The sequence below is a fragment of the Tenrec ecaudatus genome, chromosome 2, assembly GCF_050624435.1.
Source record: "Tenrec ecaudatus isolate mTenEca1 chromosome 2, mTenEca1.hap1, whole genome shotgun sequence".
Lineage (NCBI taxonomy): Eukaryota > Metazoa > Chordata > Mammalia > Afrosoricida > Tenrecidae > Tenrec > Tenrec ecaudatus.
The window spans coordinates 213,762,456-213,780,892 of record NC_134531.1 but is presented as its reverse complement, the minus strand read 5'-3'; the positions used below and the strand labels follow the sequence as shown (position 1 = coordinate 213,780,892).

At 41.2% G+C, this 18,437-nt stretch overlaps 1 protein-coding gene across 1 annotated transcript in view; it reads right to left on the bottom strand.

Annotated features, from left to right (window-relative positions):
- The window catches only part of DSCAM (DS cell adhesion molecule), a 646,922-nt gene that overhangs the window by 228,431 nt on the left and 400,054 nt on the right, over window positions 1-18,437 (bottom strand). Inside the window, exons 10-11 of the mRNA XM_075542914.1 lie at window positions 14,889-15,008; window positions 9,065-9,238 (exon numbers count right to left, since the gene is read on the bottom strand). Coding sequence (XP_075399029.1) covers window positions 9,065-9,238; window positions 14,889-15,008 — 294 coding nt within the window. The remainder of the gene's footprint in view (window positions 1-9,064; window positions 9,239-14,888; window positions 15,009-18,437) is intronic.

The following is an 18,437-nucleotide window of genomic DNA, read 5'->3' as shown; positions in this document are numbered from 1 at the left end:
AGCCAACAAAGTAGAACAAACAGACACATGGTGGGAAATATGGCATATACCCATTATAAAAAAGATGAAGCTCTATGTACTTCTCCGGAAAAATAGTTGGGATATATTGTTGCTATGGATTGAAGTGTATCTCCTAGAATGCTCATTAGAAGCAAATATGGCAAGACTTCATCCCATGTACCTTGGAGAGAAGAGTTCCTGGAGAAGGCTATCAAGCGCGATCCAGTGGATTGTCAGTGGAACAAAAGAAGACCCCTGACACGAGGGCTGCAACAACAGGCTGAGTGTAGCAACCACTTGAGGATAGCACAGGGCTGGGCAATGTTTGAGTCGACTATACAACGGATCCAATTTGGCTGTTTCAAATGACAAAGACACACACATATATATTCCACTATTTTTTTTGAGATTCTGAATCATAATTATGCTTATCAGACACAGTAAAACTGGTCTAGATGGTTTCCAAGACTGTACATCTTTCTGAGTGTGGCTGTCTCATCTTTCTCCAAAGGAGGGATTTGTGATTAGAACTGTTAACCTTTAAATGGACAACCAAATGTTTAACCCACTGTACTACCAGGGTTGTACCTATTCAAGGGAGATTCAAAAAGTTCATGGAAAAAATGATCATCTATTTCAATTTCCCTATGAACCTTTTAAAACTTTATACCGATGCCTATGTACAATATATACGTGTGTGAATACACATATAAACATGAAACACACACACATATATATATAAATTCATTGATCTTCATCAGTAAGTTCTTCAAGTATTCTTTATTTTCAGCAAACAAGGTTGTGTCAAGGAAGTAAGGATGATTACACAGCCTTGTATAAAAAATGACACAGCCCTTTTTGCTTAAAGAGACCATGTGACATGTGAAGAACTTACCGATAACAATCAAAGAATACAGCCAGCAATATGGATTATATAACTCAGTGTAAAAATAATTCTCATAATAGGACCAATAGGCAAACTTACAATAAATACAGAAAAGATTGAAATTATCAAGCAATTCAGTTTATTTGGATCCATAATTCATATTCAGGGAGGCAGGAGTCAAGAAGTCAAGCAAGGTTTGAAAATCTGCTGTAGAAGCCTTCTTGAAAGTGTAAAAGGGACAAATTCTGATTTGGGTTTTCATTCTTTATAATCCTTGGATCCCACGGCTGATGTGCTTCTTCCATGTGGACTTAGTTGATGCCTCCCTTAGATGACTGCTTGTTTGAAGACAAGACTTTAAGACCCAAGATACTATTCTTTCTGATAGACAGGTACCATCTGGTTTCTTCTTCGTACTTTGCTTTAGCACTCATATCTTCAGCAAGCTCTTCATGAGGGTGAGAATTAAGCAGGGCCATATAATAAAAATGAATTGTTCTTAGATTGAAATAAGTATTATGTTTGAGCCCCAAATCCATTCATATATCTATGAATTATATAAGTCTCTGGTTCACTTTAGAGATATTACAGTCATTTCTGTGATAGAGAAGATTATAAATCATCTCCCAAGGGTATATGGTAATACAAATGATAGTGTCACTGAGGAAACAGTATCTGAGCTTAAATTGTGAACCCTGAGTTTGCAGAGGCTGTGGATGACAGTGGAAGAACACATTCCATTTACAGGGTTCACACATGGATACAGCCTCAGGTGAATTCTCTCGGAACACAGTCCATGGATGTGAACAGCTTAGGTATCAGACAGAGTTGGGTTAAACTGCAATTATCATTTGATCTCTCTCTGATTCTTTTTAAAGTTGTTTTAGTTTTTAATGTTTTCTGCTTTCTTTCCATTTGAGATTTTTCTATATCTTGTCTAATCATTGTTGTTAGGTTTGTTTGCTTGTCTGCTTCCCATTTGTGTGTCACATGATGTTCTGTATACAAAATCCAAGGTAGGTACATTTAAAAAGACAGTAACCAGATTGGTAAATGCCTAGAGGCCTGGTAGGTGGTGGATTGGGGGAACGGGGAGCAAACAATAATGAGTATGAGAGAAAAATATTCTGAAATTGTGGTCATAATTGTATAATTATTCTTAATATTATTGAACTGTTAAATTGTTTGATATATGGATTAAATGTCAATAAAATGATTTTATAAAGTATCAGAGAACAAAAATGTCCCTTTGAGGACTATGAAGTACTTGACTCAAGCTATGGTAATTTTCCTATCACTTCATAAGCATGTGAAATCTGGATAATGAATAAGAAACACCACAGAACAATTAAGTCACTCAAATGATGGTGTTGGTGAAGAATACTGGAAAAGGCAAAGCCAGAATGCTTCTTCCAAGTGAGGATTGTGAGACCTGGTCTCACATACTTTGGATATGTTGTTAAGGGGGGCTAGTAACTAACAGGATGACTGGGCGGGCCCAAGCCAAACTATGTTGATCCCCTCCCCAAAAGAAGGTGCTACTGAGAGCAGCACTAAAGATATAGCCTAGGGAGAGAGGGGGCTGTCCAGACAACAAGGGAGCCAGCTGGGAAGGAGGGAGGGAGAGAAAGAGACTCCTCATCATGGTCCACAAAGCCCTGGGGACGACATCCCTGCTCAGAGCGAACATCCCATGCACAGAGAGGATGGTGAGGCCAGCCTCACCATGAGAAAAGATATTCCCTCACTGACCCGTACCACCACAGGGGACAGCACTGGAGAGGAGACGCTGTGTGGAAAGTGTGCCCAGTCTGCACCATGCACAGAGGGGTGAGACGCAAAGGGAGTGCAATAGGGCAGCAAGGGGAGCAAAGTAACCAAGTTCCCGAGGAATCCGGAAAATAGACTTCTGATTCTTGGAAGATGGCTTGGCACCTCATCAGACTTGATCGGGAAACATACATAAGGGTTATCAGACAGACCTGGAACTAGCTATTTTTTAAAAGAGTTATTTGGATTTTGTTTGTTTTGTTTTTCTTTCACCCAATGTCTATCTATATGGTAGACAGGACCAGTGGTTCTGGGAGGGCATGAGTAAGGAGGGGCGGAAGGGGGAGCAAGGAGCTAACAAACTCAGGGACAAGGGCACAACAAGAGATCTAAAACTGATGGTGAGGAGGGTGTAGAATGCCTGCGGGGTCTGATCAAGTGTCATGTATCTGAGAGGAATTACTGAGAGCCAAATGGTGGGTGAGCATGATAGTGGGATAGGAAGGTGAAAGGAAATAGAGGAAAGAGGTAGGAGGCAAAAGCTAATTATAGAGGTGTAGCTATAGGTATGTATATATGTAATTATATTAATTTATAACGAAAGGAACAGAGGCCATTGTACATATATTTATAAGTTAAGTTTCAAGAGAGCGGATGAACTTTAGGTCTCTACTTAAGGTCTCCCTTAACAGAAAAACACTTTGTCCTAATAAGCTGTAACTCGTTGATACTTACCTTCCCATCACGATAGCTGAAGAAAAAAATGGGTGCATAGCAAATGTGTTGAAGAAGCCAGATGGTGACCGGCTATGAAAGATGTAGCATCTGGGGTCTTAAAGGCTTGAAGCTAAACAAGTGGCCACCTAGCAGGGAAGCAAATAAGCCCACATGGAAGAAGCGCGCCAGCTTGTGTGATCATGAGGTGTCAAGGGGAGCAAGTAGCAGGTATCAAAAGATCCCAAACAAACAATTATCTTGATGTGAAAGAGCGGGGTTGGAGTGGAGATCCAAAGCCCATCTGTAGATGATTGGGCATCCCCCATACAGGAGTTACAAAACAGGGACAATTCAACTAGTGTGCAGTATAGCACCAACAAAACACACATCACTCCTTCAGTTCCTGAATGCACCCCCACCACACACTACCATGACTCAGTTCTGCTTGAATTTAATGACTAATAATATTGAGCGTATTTTCATGTGCATATTATTATTTGCATACCTTCCTTGAGAAAAAGCTTAAACATTTCTTTGTTTATAGATCAATTTGTCTTTTGATAGCTGAGATTTAAACAAATACATATTCTAAATACAAGTTTCTTGTCTTATATATGCTTTGCAACTTATTTCTCCAGTTCTGTGGGCTGTCGTTTCACTTGCTTGCTTATGTCATTCAAAGCACAAAACTAATTAAGGAAGCCTAATGTATGTACCCTTTTGTCACAGATTCGGGCATTATATCTCAGAAAAAATTGCCTCATCCACAATGCAAAAAATTTATTCTTTTAGAATTTCATTCTTGTAATTCTGGCATGTAGGTCCATAATCTATTTTGAGATCTTTTTGAATGTTATGTGAGGTAGAGGTTCAATGTCATTCGTTAGCTCTGAAAAGTGTATACATTTACATTAACTTATGATGATCATTATGATAGCATTTGTAGGTGATTTGAGAATCAAATAACCAATACAAATAGAAATGAATAACTTGACCAAAAGGGCAACTCCTAAGCAGCAGAGCCGATTCCCATCTCCGCAGCCTGACTTGTGCATCCATTTTCTTTGGTCACTTCCTAAGAAGAACTGGTTGCTCTAGAATGACAGAGGAGATGGGATGGCCAACAAAGGTGTTAACCCGACCGATGAACCAGGTATGAAAACTAAATGCTAGCTCTTGTTCACAGATTCCACCATGATACATATTTGTTAATGACAGATATAGTATATCAATATTTGGGGGACAAGAGAAGAATTTTCTAAATATAGTGCTAATATATACGAGAGTTCTAAGGATATACTGTTAGATTTAACTACATGGCACTTTTTAAAAAACCTATATCAAGATACTATAAAATCAAATTTTTAAACTTTAGACCTTTCAGTTTTTTAGTATTGGATGAACTAACTTCCAAAACATGACACTTGGCAGATCAACTGCAACATTCAGAGAAATCCTAGAGGAAAAGTAGTCATTGAGATGGCAAGTTCACTATTTGGACATCATATTTGCTCAATTTGTTGAATGGGTACTAAACAGGCAGACTTGAGTAGGCTCGGGAAACAGGCAGCCACTCAAATGGAAAGAACTGGATGGTGATTCCAGCACCTGCCCCTACAAGGAAAAATGACTATGGAGTTTATATTCAGGCAATACTATGTCTATCAGGGCAAAAATCACTCTTTGTTGGAATGTAAAAGAATGCTCAGTCTCTATAGTGTATCATTGATAATGTCTAGTATTTAAAAAATTACAAGACATGCCAAGTAACAGAAAACAATGTGTCCTAAGTTGACTAAAACTACAGGAAAAACAATCAACAGAAATGCACAGAAGACTCATATTGTAATCAGTAGGCAAGGCCTAAAAAAGCTATCATGAATATACCCACCTATACAAATAAATGCAAATGAGTGAGAAATAGACTGATGGATAATATTAGAAAAAATAGAGAATATTAAAATAAATGTATAAAACGTACAATAACTAAATGGAAAATCTCATTGCATGTTCTCAAAACAGATAGGCATAGCAGAAGAGTCAATAGACATTAAAAGAGATCACATACAATTTAATAAGATCAGATACAATAAGTAAAATGTTTAGAATAAGTCATAGTCATTACTGTTTCAGGGCCTTGGGTGGTAGAGACAGTTTTAGCTCAACTACTAACCCAAAGGTTGGTGGTTGGAACCCACACAGTAGTACCACAAAAGAAATGCCTGGCAATCTGCTTTCATCAGCATCTAGCGAGAGTATGCTCTGGGGCCCAGTTCTGAGGTCACCGAGTTGGACACTAGTTCTAAACTTTCTGAACATTAGGGACACCTTCAAAAAAGTACCGAAGGTTAGAGTGTTTCTTCCCAGAAAAGAATGCCTTATTCATTCCACAAAAGGGCAAGGTTCCGAGGGCCTGGTAAGGTTATTCGCAAACTAAGGGTGTCCGAGAGTCAAGCTTCAGAAACCTTGATTGAGAAGAGCTGAGACTTTTGTGCAGCGGAGTGGAAACAGCGTGTGAAATCCCTGACTATCGTGCATTGACCTGCTGGGCTGAGGGAACAGAGAAGTGAGGGGCCCTTGGGGACAGGGCTGGACAGAAGCCCATGGAGCTGCGGGCTTTCCTCTAGTTCAAACATTATATTTGAAACAACAACAAACAAAAACTGCAGGCTCTCTCGGGAAGCAGCTGCTTCTGTCTGATGAGACTCTTTCACGGTGCACATGAAGGACTTCCATGAAGTGACTACAGAGGAGTGGCTGCTCGGTCCTCGGGGGTTCTGGACCGCTGACGCCCCTGCGCTGGGAGCACAGGCAGGCGTGAGGCAGGAGGAGGGACAATGGCGTGAGGGGAACTTTCAGAGAAGCTCACACACTGCAGAGGTCCGGGAGCTCTAGAGCGACGCTGTTCCCCTAAAGGATCACATGGCCCTGCTCCCAAAGTGGTGGCTGGTGATACAGACATTTAACACACTCAGTTGCTAACTGAAACAGGGAAGCTTTGTGTCCAACCCGGAGTCTCCTCAGGAGAAGGCACTGACCACCAACTTCCCGGGATCAGTGAATGGGCATCCTGCGGAGCAGTTACCCTCTGCCCGCCCACATGGAGTCACTGTGAGTCAGAATCAATCCCAATAACAACTAGTGTGAGAGGTTGGGAGAGGCCCACTCTCTACAGAAGGTCGTCTCCCTAGCCCCTGATTTTCCTGGGAGAAAGGAGTGAGGATATCGGAAATGAGAGCAAAATTTGGTTGAAATTTGAAGCTTGCTCCCTCAGGTTTGGTTTGTTTTATTTTGCCTGATAGGAGGAAAGGAGGAAGGAGAAAGGAGGAAGTACTCATTCCAGGATCCATCTTCATGGGTGATCTTTGGTAAAGAGGTGAAATAGGATTAAATAACAATGTAAACTTATGCAGAACAGCCACAAACTGTACGGATGATTTTCCATTCCTGTTTGTTTTCCTGCTTTCTCCTATCAAAACCTGGAGAGGGCAGGAGTCATTAGACTAGTGTGCTTGGAAAGCAGTGAGCAAGCTTCCCAGACTAGAGACTGCACCCCACGTGCCACGTAGAGCATCAGGCCTGTCAGTATCATCTGATCTTAAAAACATCTTTAAACCCAACACCAACCATCGATGGAGACTAGAGTTTTTAAATGAGAATTCACAATTATTTGCTAGGACCTTAATTCAGAGATTACAAAACAAGAGTATCTCAGGCTGCTATGGAAGACATTTGGGGCTGGAAACTAAAATAAAAACATTAAAAACGTGCCTGGTATACGCCTGCTAATGTTAGATGGCAAAGGGCCTCAAGACCCCCCTGCTATAGAGTCAGGAACAATCCTATTTCACTGACAGGGCATAAGATCTGTTTGGTCAGGTGGTAGCAATGGCTGGGGCAGTCTGCTCTGTCCATGGAAAAGTAGAATCAACTCTTTTAACTGTCTTCCATGTTATTGTATCTCTTCTCCATATTGTTAGTAAAATAAAAAGGACCAGATTAGCCACTGCCTGCTTTGTGTTCAAGGAGAAAGATGAGGGTTTGTATTCCTGTAAAGAGTTCCAGTCCTGAAACCCACAGGGGCAGTTCTACCCTGTCCTATAAGGCAGCCAGGGGTTGGCATCAACTCCACGGCAGTGAGTTTTTTGAGAGAATAACCTCCCTGGGTCAATTTTTTATGTTCTTAATGTATGACACACAAAGAAAAGTTGAAATCATTCCTACGTTTGCTAATTTAAATAAAAGTGTATCTGAACTGGGGATTCCAGAGCAACAGAGAAGTTCACTACACAGTTGTCTTCAACACACACTGTCTTTACACTTTGTATCTTTTTATTATATTATACTTTTTCCCCCAGTGACCTTATATAAGGGTTCTGAGGCTGTAAATCTTTAGGAGGGCAGATGGGCTATCTTTCTCCCATGGAGTGGCTGGTTGTTTGAACAACCAACTTTGTGGTTAGTAGTTTAACGTTGTACAGTCTATGGTACAACGCCAATGCTAGCAACAACAGATAAAATCGAAATAGAGGGTTTCTGAGTAAGTCTTGTGGTCAATAAGAAGTCACAGTTTATCTAACAGAAAATAACACAAATGAAGAACAGATAAGCCGCTATGTGTCAGAGTTAACTTGATTATAGTGGGTTTGGGGTGTTTGGGTTTGGAATCTAAAAGTGAATTTCAGTGATGTTTGTGTGTACATGTATAAGGTTTCAAAACTAGCCACATGAAGACTAGTATCCTCCTAATTCATCAACTCTACTAGTCCATTACTTCTGGCAGAATAATAAAAAATACAATACCACTTTTTAGACTCTTATAATGGCAAAAGTAATCGTTCTAAATCGGAGATGTTTACTAAATTGGACAGAGGAGACCTTGGTAGTGTAGAAGGGTACGTGTTGGTCTGTTAACCACAAGGTCAGTAGTTGAAAATCACCAGCCACTCCTTGGAAGAAGGACCAGGCTTTCTGCTCCTGTGGAGATTTACAGTCTTAGAAAGACAAAGGGGCAGTTCTACTCTGCCCTAGGGCTCAGGAGTCAGAATGCACACAGTGGCAGTGAGTTTGCTCATTTGCTTGTCTTCTTTGCATAAATTAGATACGCAACCACTCTCAGTAAAAGCTGGGTGCACTTCACACTCTTTCCTTGGTGATTTAGTTACCAATGTGTGAAGACAATGACATTCAAGGAGTGCTTTGTATAAGTCGAGTCAGCAGCATGGACCCTAAGTTTAAAACCATTCTTGTTTCCATAAATGTGACGGACCTATATCCATCTGTTGCCAATAATACAATTCATTAAAATAGATCTCTGTAAAGAACACGTTTGGTGCTAGGCATCAAACTTCCCCCCCATGCAATCCATATCACAGAAATATTAGTGCTACAAGTGAGGCCCTGCTCACCTGCTGGGCTGCTCATGACCCTCCCAGATGGCTGAGGACTGGGGGGAGGTGGGGGAGGCTGCAGGGAGCGGAGAGCATGGCACAGACCCTGCGCAGGAAGCGCCCAGATTTTTCCTGTGCTCACCAATTTCTCTTGAGGGCAGCAAAAGTTCAACCCCCTAAGATGCCAACCAATGTGCATGAGTTACTTTAACCAGGTGTAGGCAGACAACTGAAGACTCAGCCAAAGAAAGAAACAAAGTCAAGCCCTAGTGAGGAAAAACAAAGCATTCATGTTCCTTACTTTTAACCGTGAGGTACATGGACTTGCTGACGTCTGCGCCCACATCGTTGCTGACCTTGCAGAGGTAGTAGCCACTGTCTTCTTCCACAACGTGCTTGATCAACAAGGACCCGTTGCTGAGGACCTGAATTCGGCCATTCAAGGCAATTGGTTGGAACTGGGGTACCCCAGCACCTGAAATAGAATAAAAATGAGGCGTGATGATGTAAGCATAAGTAAATAGATCTAAAAATGAGCTGTCGTTCATCCAAAATAATAAAGAGAAAAGATGGTTGTTTAACATGTTTCCTACAGGACAGTGGCGGGATCTACCAAAATTGCCCCCCACATTCAAGCTCTTCTTTAAAGAGAGCCATATTTGTTTACAACGCCAATTTTAAACTCTGAGATTGAGAATAAGAGAGCTTACAGATCATTTCTCCATCAAAAGCCAAACCACGATCTTTTCAATCACCTTATGCTCATGCAAAATCCAGACAATGAAAAAGGAAGACAGAAGAAAGGAAATGTTTGAAGACAAAATCTGAGGGGAACAGTGTGCCCGATATCGCAATGCACCTGTGAGAGATAGTGAGTGTGCTGGGACACTGGGACAGACGAAGGAACACAGCAGGGAGGAGGATGAAAACAGACGGCGGCGTGGACATCTTTCTCACGAATAATAAAGCATTTGACGTGATTTGCAAAGTGTTGGCTACTCAAAAAATGGCTTAGGGACAAGTGATTAATCATGTAAGCTAATGATAGCAACAATTATGATGTTTATGATGACACATAATGTGCCTTGATTGATGCAACATCATATACGCTTTTTAGAATTCATTTTATGAAATTATCACGCTACCTACTTACTTCATCCATGGCACATATGCTGACACTGTGGTTCACATAGGCTCAGCAGTTTGTGTAAAATGGTCCAGCCAGATGGCGATGTTTCTAGAATCTGTGCTCCTAGCTCACTCTCTCCACGGAGAGTTCCCTCATTCCAACATTACTTCTTTTCTTAAAATGAGTTCCGATTTAATAAAACGTTATGTGTAAATGAGAGCTTGCTATCAGGCTTGAAAATGTTTACATAGAATCAACATCCTAAAATACCATACAAAAGCAAAAAGACAAGAATAGAACATCCATGTCCTACTTTTAGTGAAACCAGGACAGCGTTAACATTTCAACCACGGTAATAGGTATGGTATATTGACAACAGTGGTGACTGAGCAGAGATGCCTACAGAAAGGCAGGCGCAGCTCAGCCGTGACTGTGGATCTCAGCAAGCAGCAACAAGAAATCCCTTGTGATAGGGAAAGGCATTCCCTGTGGGATAAAAACCAATCTGTGTGAATACTGTGCAAAGACTCGGTTGGACTGGAGCTTCCCTAGACTTGCCTTGATTCTTAGAGTTACTAAAAGTAGATTAAGTGAGAAATCAGGTATTTGTACAAAGCATTCCTTTCTGGGGTATGGATTTTCTTCAAATGTGAGCAATCAAAAAGAAGTTAGGAGCAATCAATAAAGGCATAAGAAGAATGGAGAAAGTTGATTGAAAATAAAATTAAGTGGAGAAATTTCTCCAGAAAATGATGCCATGGTTTGGAGAAAAGTTGTGACTAAAATGAACAAGTATTCAAACTGAAGCAGGAGCTCAAGTCAGACGGTATGTGAGCTGGCAGAACTTGTGCCAGAGGAGATAAAAATAAAATCACAGAACTGTAGACAAAGTGGCAGAGAACACCGAGGAGATCTGCCATCACTGGGTGGATGGGGCATGGAGAACAAAATGAAACAACAACAACACAGGAATATGCGGATCTTAAAAATCGCAGAGAAAAGAACAGCCATAGGGAGAAAACCCTATGGCTCTCTACCAGGAGACCCCCCCCCCCCAAAAGAAAGCAAACATATGGAAAAGAACAAATATTTAAGGATATAATTCCATGCATGTTTCTTAACTGACTTGAGGGGGGAAATGGCTGTCAGGTAGCAAACCCAGGAGGGAGTCCTCAGCCGGTTCCAGAGAAGTCCCACTCACAAAGGCTCCTTGCTTCTTGACATCAGAGGGTCCACTTGAAAGATTAGAACGCCAAGTTCTTTTTCTCTTTTGAAAAATTCAGTGATCAGCACCACAGGTTGAGCTTTCCTGACTCCTCTCCACCCTTGTGTTGGCCCAAGCCATCTCAAAATACTCCACTCGCCTCTCCCACCAAGAGCAGATTCATCCCAAGCCCCAACACATTCAGCCAAGCCCTCACCTCGCTGGCCCTGGGAGCCCTGCATGGAGGGCAGACTACAACTGCCCAAGCAGTGCTTTATTTTTTTAAACTATTTTATTAATAAAATTAATTTTATTATAATTTAATTGTACTAATTTTTAAACCATTTTATTAATTTGCCTCCTCTCCCTTTAGAGCCCAGGTATCCACCAGCTCCCTGCCACACCTAAAGTCTCGGTGCTCCCAGCCAGCAAAATGGCCGTCCTCAACCTTGGGTTTTTATTTGGCTTCTCAGCATCTGGGCTATCCTTTGATTTTACTATACATTGACTTAGATTACCTTTTTACTTCCAAGTCCTCTTCCTATGCTTCCCATCTCCCCGCCCTCTGCCCCAGGCTCGACACCCCTCTTAGGTAGACAAAGGCACACCACACCTATGGAACCCCATTCCTTTCTTTCACTTTGTCCTTCGGGGTACCGCCCACCTCCAACACTGACCAATAACTGGAGCTTTTTCAGAGCACACCTCTACCTTTGCAGGAGCACAGACTGGTCACAGACCCTGTTCCAAGCCACCCAGCCAAGTCCCTCATCTTGCTAAAAATCAACAGTAGAGAGAACAGAAACATAGGGACACGAAGAGGTAACAGCATGCTACTTAACCATGGCGAAGTAATCGACCATAGAAGGGATGATATTAAGAACTTCCTTGAAACAAATGAGAATGATAACACAACATATCAAAACCCTTTGAACAGAATCAAAGCAGTTCTCAGTGGGCAATTTATAACAATCAGTGCACAAGTGGAAAGAGAAAACCCAAAACGGCACCTTAACACACTTCTAACCATTGGAACACAAGCAACAATGCAAACCTTCCAACAACAGAAGAAAAGAAAATATAAAGATTAGAGTAAGAATAATAAACACACCGGGAAAGAAAAAAAATGGAAAAAAATCAGCAAAATATGAAACTGGTTCTCTGAAAGGATTAAAAAAATTGACGAACCACTGGCAATTTAAAGAAAAAGTAAGAGAAAATGCAAATATTTAGAATTTTATAAGAGAATGTTAACATCACAACAGATTCATATGAAATAAAAAAGGACATAAAAATAGCCCACTACTCTGAAAGACTGTCCTCCAACAAGTTTGATAATAAAGAACAAGTGGACAAATTCCTAGAAATACGCTATCTGCCCAAATTAGCAGAGATGCGTGTAGAAAACGTGAACAGGAAGAAATAGAGACGGCCACCAAGAAGCTTCTTACTGAGAAATGTCTAGGACCCGAGGGCTACACGGCGAATTCTTACAACTATTCAGTGACGAGCTGTCACCTATTCTACACAGACATTCCAGAACATAGAAAGGAACTTAAAACTCCTAAATTGGTTCTATAAAGTGAGCATTACCCGCATACCCAAACCAGGCAAGGATCCCACAAAGACAGAAAACTTCAGATCAATGGGCCTCATTACCACATATGCAAAAATTCTGACTAACAGAAGCCAACATATATTTTTTCAAAGAATTAACCATGATCAAGTAGGCTCATCCCAGAGCTGCTAAGATGGTTCAACAACAGAAAAGCAATTAATGCCATCGAGCACATAAACCAGGCAAAGACTAAGAACGATATGATTTTTGTCAGTAGATCAAGAGGAGACATTTGACTACATCTGCCATCCATTTCTGATAAGAAAGAAACATTCAACAAAATAGGAGTGGAAGGTGAATTCCTTCTATTTAAACACGATAAAGGCTATATGGGAAAATCCAACAGCCACATCAGACTCCAGGAGACAAACGGAAAGCATTGTGCTGAACAAGGAAACCGGGTACGGATGCCACTGTCACAGTTCTTACTCAACAGCATGCTGACATCTTGGCCAGAACCACTAGACAACAAAAATAAACCAAGAGAATACAAATGGGCAAAGAAGAAGTGAAATTATTGCTATTTGAAGACAACACAATTTTATCGAGAGAGAACCTTACGGTTTCTACAAAAAGATTGTTGGGAACGATTTTGGTATACGGTAAAGAAGCAGGTAGAAGATTAACAAGCAAACATCAGTTGAATTCCTGAATAACAACAATGCAAGCTCTGAAAAAGATATTAAGGAGACTATGCCATTTACGATTCTACACAGAAGATGAAATACCTAGGGGAAACCTAACCACACTATCAAGTGATCTATACAAAGGAGACCACAGAACATTATTACAAGAAACCAAGAGACTTACACCAATGGGAGAATATACTGTGGTCAAAGAATAACGGAAGACAATATTGTGACAATATCAATTCTACCTAAAGCAATCTATAAATAAAATGCAATTCTAGTCCAAATCTCAACTGCATTCTTTACAGAAATGGCAAAGCTAATGACCAACTTCCTATGGACAAGGAAGAGACCTAGGATAAGCAAAAAATCCTCAAGAAGAACCAAGGAGGCCTCACACAACCGGGCTTCAAAAGCCTACGACGTCAAAATAACCACAGGCATCAAAACAACCTGGTGCTTCTCCCACAAGAGATACACAGTACAACTGAACAACATAGACCATCCAGAATTAGTGAATTCTGGTCAACGGTGAAGGGAAAATAAGGTCAATTTTGCGTAATGGTTACATAACGAGATCAAAATAGCTGTGGTCACTCAGTTGTCCACCAAATTCAACGATAACAGCAGCAAAAACAAAACAAAAGAACATGCAAATAACGCTGCACCTGTTGATACTAAGTAGGTCCACCTAAAGAATCCATAAGGTTAGTTTCTTGGCTTGAAATTTTAGCGCCCTGGTGCTATTCAATAAGTGGGCCTAAAGTTGATTTTAGAGCGTCTGCTTTGCTTCGTAGCTTAGTGGGTCGCACCTACACACCTTAAAGCTTGCAAACAACCACCCAAGATAGTACTGGTCTCCGTGCACCTGGACAAGCCAAGGAAGACGACCTTGGAATTGGCAAAGGAAAAATACAGTGAGGAGTTTCAATGTCACAATGGAGGCATGTGACACTCAATGTGACCTCCTTTGCCACGAGATAAAAATATGCCGATGGTGCCCAGCTGCTTGAATTGTAAGTTTTATTCAACAACCCACTAGACAGATGGATCGGAAGTCTTCTAGCAGACATGGCTATTCCATACAAGGGAGCAAGCTACCGTATTCCGGGCACTGAAATAAAGTACATTATTGACGGATCTTTAGTGCTTGGAAAAGGACATCATGCTGGGTAAAGCAGGTGGGCAGCAAAAATGAGGAAGAGCCTTTGGTGAGATGGCTTGACCTGCTGGAGGCAACTGTGCGCTCAAACACTGCAACAGTTGTGAGGGCGGTGCAGGATGGGCGATGCTTCAATGAGTCACTGTGAAGAACCCACTGAAAGGCAAGCAACACCTATTCCTGTTCTGTAGTGGGTTTCCAAGGGCATGTTAGAACAGAAAATTCCATGATCCCATTAAAAACACCTGGGTATCCTGGTAACTGTATGTGAGAGAGGAGACTCAGGAGAGGAGGGGTGTATCCAAACGCCAGGCTTATCTGATCCTTTATAGCGTCGCATGTATTGGGCAGGTAACAAGCAAATCCAAGCGCTCTGGACTTACCTTTAGAGAATTTCCACACTATGGTGGGTACAGGATAACCCTCAGCTGAGCAGTTAAGTATGACAGCTTTGCCATAAATGCCGTCCTGGTCCCGGGGCTGAACCACAAACTTGGGGGGAACTGGAAAGAGAGGACCACCACCAATAAGTCAGACAAGATTGCGATATAATAAAAGCATGCTTCAGATTTCTAGTGATTCCCAAAATAAGCACACTGTTTTGCAGAAAGGAGAACATCGGTGTTTACAGTGTAGAGAACACTAGGAGGAAAGTGGGGGAAATGCTTCTTATTCCCATTAATGATCTTATGTAAATGGAAGTTATTTTGCACTAGGGAAAACTGAACTCCGGGAAGAAAGATGGCATTTTGCTTTTAATCTGCTATCAAAGGAGGTCTTCAGGAATTTCCTCTATTAAAAATAGAGGTAGGACTACCATTTAAAGGATTGATAAAGCATATATGTGATCCTTAAATAGTAATTTTCTAGGGTAAGTAGTTTTCTTGGGGTCTAATTACCTTAACCCTTGTTTTCCCTCTCATAAGAGATGGAGGGAGACTTAATAGCCATCCCTTATATGGTGACATAAAAGGTTAAGTCCTCGGCTGCTAACCGAAAGACTGGAAGTCCAAGACCATCTAGAGGCCCCTCAGAAGATAGGACTGATCCAGTACTCCCCCCAAACCAGTTGCTGAAAACCCCATGACGCACATTTCTGCTCCAGCACACACGGGGTCCATGAGTGGGTTTTGGGGTTACAGCAAATAATGAACACAAGACCATATTTGATACTGGGCTTTTCCAAAAGTCTGACGATGGCTCGTTCTTCCAGGTGCCAGCACCATTTTGGACCAAAGTTGAAGCCCTGTCCCATAATGACTAGAGCATGTAGCTACATGGAGCATCAGATCAAGCAATTGCTTATTTGCTGAGTTCTGTGAGGTGCTGAATAAATCCAACTAAAATAAACATGCCGTATATACTCGAGTCTAACCCCTCCAAATATCAGCCGAGGCACCTAATTTTACCACAAAAACTGCATTAAAAATGTGCTGGAAAATTCGGCTTACACACGAGTCTATACAGTACATACATTGCTTAAAATATACCTACCAAGAGAAAGCAAATGTTTCATGTGAAGTTACTGGGGTTCAATAATATTCAGCTCTTAGAGGGGAGACCCCACAAGGACATAGAGAAGCTGAGCTGTTACAGGGCGCACTTCCTTCCCGCAGCACGGTGATTAATGATGCGGTCCAAGACTCTCAGGGGAGGAGTCTCTGGGGCTTACTTGTCACACACACAGGCCAGAATTTAAAACCACCAGCTGCTCTGCAAGAGAAAGAGGAAGCTTTCTCCCCTTGAAATATGTTCTGTCTCCTAAACCTGCCCACTGGGGTGGTTCTCTACTGTCCCAGGGGTGGTTAGGGGTCAGACTGGCCTCAATGGCAGTGAGAGACTTTCTGTGACACAGTCACAGAATTATGTGAGAAAAGACATGAAGGGAGACGCCTGGCAGTGTAAGATATGATAAAATAATATTTATAAATTATCAAGGGTTCATGAGGGAGGGGGTGAGCAGGGGAGGAGGGGGAAGGGAAGGAAAATGGGGAGCTGATTCCAGGAGCCCAAGCGGAAAGGAAGAGTTTTGAGAATGATGAGGGCAACAAATGTATGAATGTGCTTTACACAACTGATGTATGTGTGGATTGTGATAAGAGTTGTATGAGTCCCAATAAAATGATAAAAAGAAAGAAAAGACATAAGTATGTCCACCAAATATGAGATGCTTAGAAGGTTTAAATGGTCTTCCTCAATTTCCCATAATTCCTTGGTAGGTGATCTTGCCCACCTTGACATATCTAGGATTCTTCATTTCGAGATCAAGAAGTAAGTCTCCTTACCCCAGCTGTTCTGGCGTTCAGGAGAGCACAAACAAGGGTTACGCAAGGGAGGATTGTGGTCTAGGTTAGCTGAGAAGCATGTTGAAATGATGTAAGCCACAGTGTGATCACTTTGGACATGAAATAATCAAGGAGGAGAGAAAAATATTGAGACGGCAGAGGCACCTAAAAAAGCGAACCCACTACTGTGTTTCTAGAGTCGCCCTGGTCTAGTTCCCTTCCTCAGCTTTATGTAAAAAGTGCTGCACACTGAGAAGCCAGCACACTTGATGGTTAGACACATACGCTACTTAAGGATCACATATATGTTTTATCAATCCTCTAAATCATAGCTCTCCAAACTACCACTCCCATTTTGGAAACAACTCAGCAGCCCCCTTGCAATGAAAAACATGTCTACTCTAGCCCTTAATCCAGGATAAAATGCCGTTTTTGTGGTACATCCCTCCCCACCCTAGTACTTTCCAGAGGTTGGTATGACTCGCTTTGGGAAACGGTGTCTTAAATGGTGATTTTCACTCTAATTTCCATAGCAAATTCCTGAAAACCTCGTCTAGTAACACAAATTAAAATCACAATGTCTCATTTCCTTAGTGTATTTAAATGCCTGGGTTGATAATCAGCTCTATGATCTTCAGTTGGATAATGTGCAAGTTATCAAATATCTTCTAGCCTCAATTCCATTATCGATAGGATTACTATAAGGATTAAAAAATGAAAGCCAAAAACGTTCTTAGAACAATGCCTGGCAGATGTTATGATGTTGTATGAGTGCTGGCTAATTTAGTACATGCAGTATATCCAGCTTGAATGTATTCATAGCAAGGTCCTCAATTGGCACATGAAATAAGTTGTTTATATAACCACGGGTTTCTAGAATAATACTTAGCCAGCAAATAGTTTTCTTTATTTCAGATGTTTAAAATAATATAATACTGGGTGATCGTCATGCATGGTGAGGAATTTTATTTGAAGGACAGTAACCATAAACCAAACACATTGTCATTGAGTCAATTCTGACTCATGATGACCCTATAGAACAGGGTAGAACTGCTCCTGTGGGTTTTTGAGACTGCCACCATTTATGGGAGCAGAAAGCCTCATCTTTCCCCCACAGAGTGAGTGATGGCTTTGAACTGCTAACCTTGAGGTTACCAGCTCAATGCATAACCAGTACACCACTAGACCTCCTTCTAATGACAATTTTCAATTAACATTGTTCAACTAACATCAAGGTCAGATTGTAAAGTTTAAGACATATTTCCAGAAATATGGTAGGGGTGAGAGAGGTTAAGTCTATAGTCCTCTACACTATGATCCAATGGGCTTAAATTCTTCTGTGGACAGCAAGAAACTCCATGTCAAACAGGCAAGGGAACTAATCTCATGCCTTTCCCTGAAAGAATGTCCAGTTATAATGAACAGATTCATGATTCTTCCCATCAGTTTGGCTTTAATCCAAAGGGATGTTACTTAAACACAGATCAAAGAGGTTTCTGTGGGAAATTGCATTGACATATTATTGCAAGCAAGGTAATTACAAATAGAAATAGCCTCTAAATTAGTGGAATGTTTCTAATAAATCATCAAGTTCAGAATAACTGCTTGCTCTGACTTCAAACCTTTCCTTCCCTGTTCACTGAACAC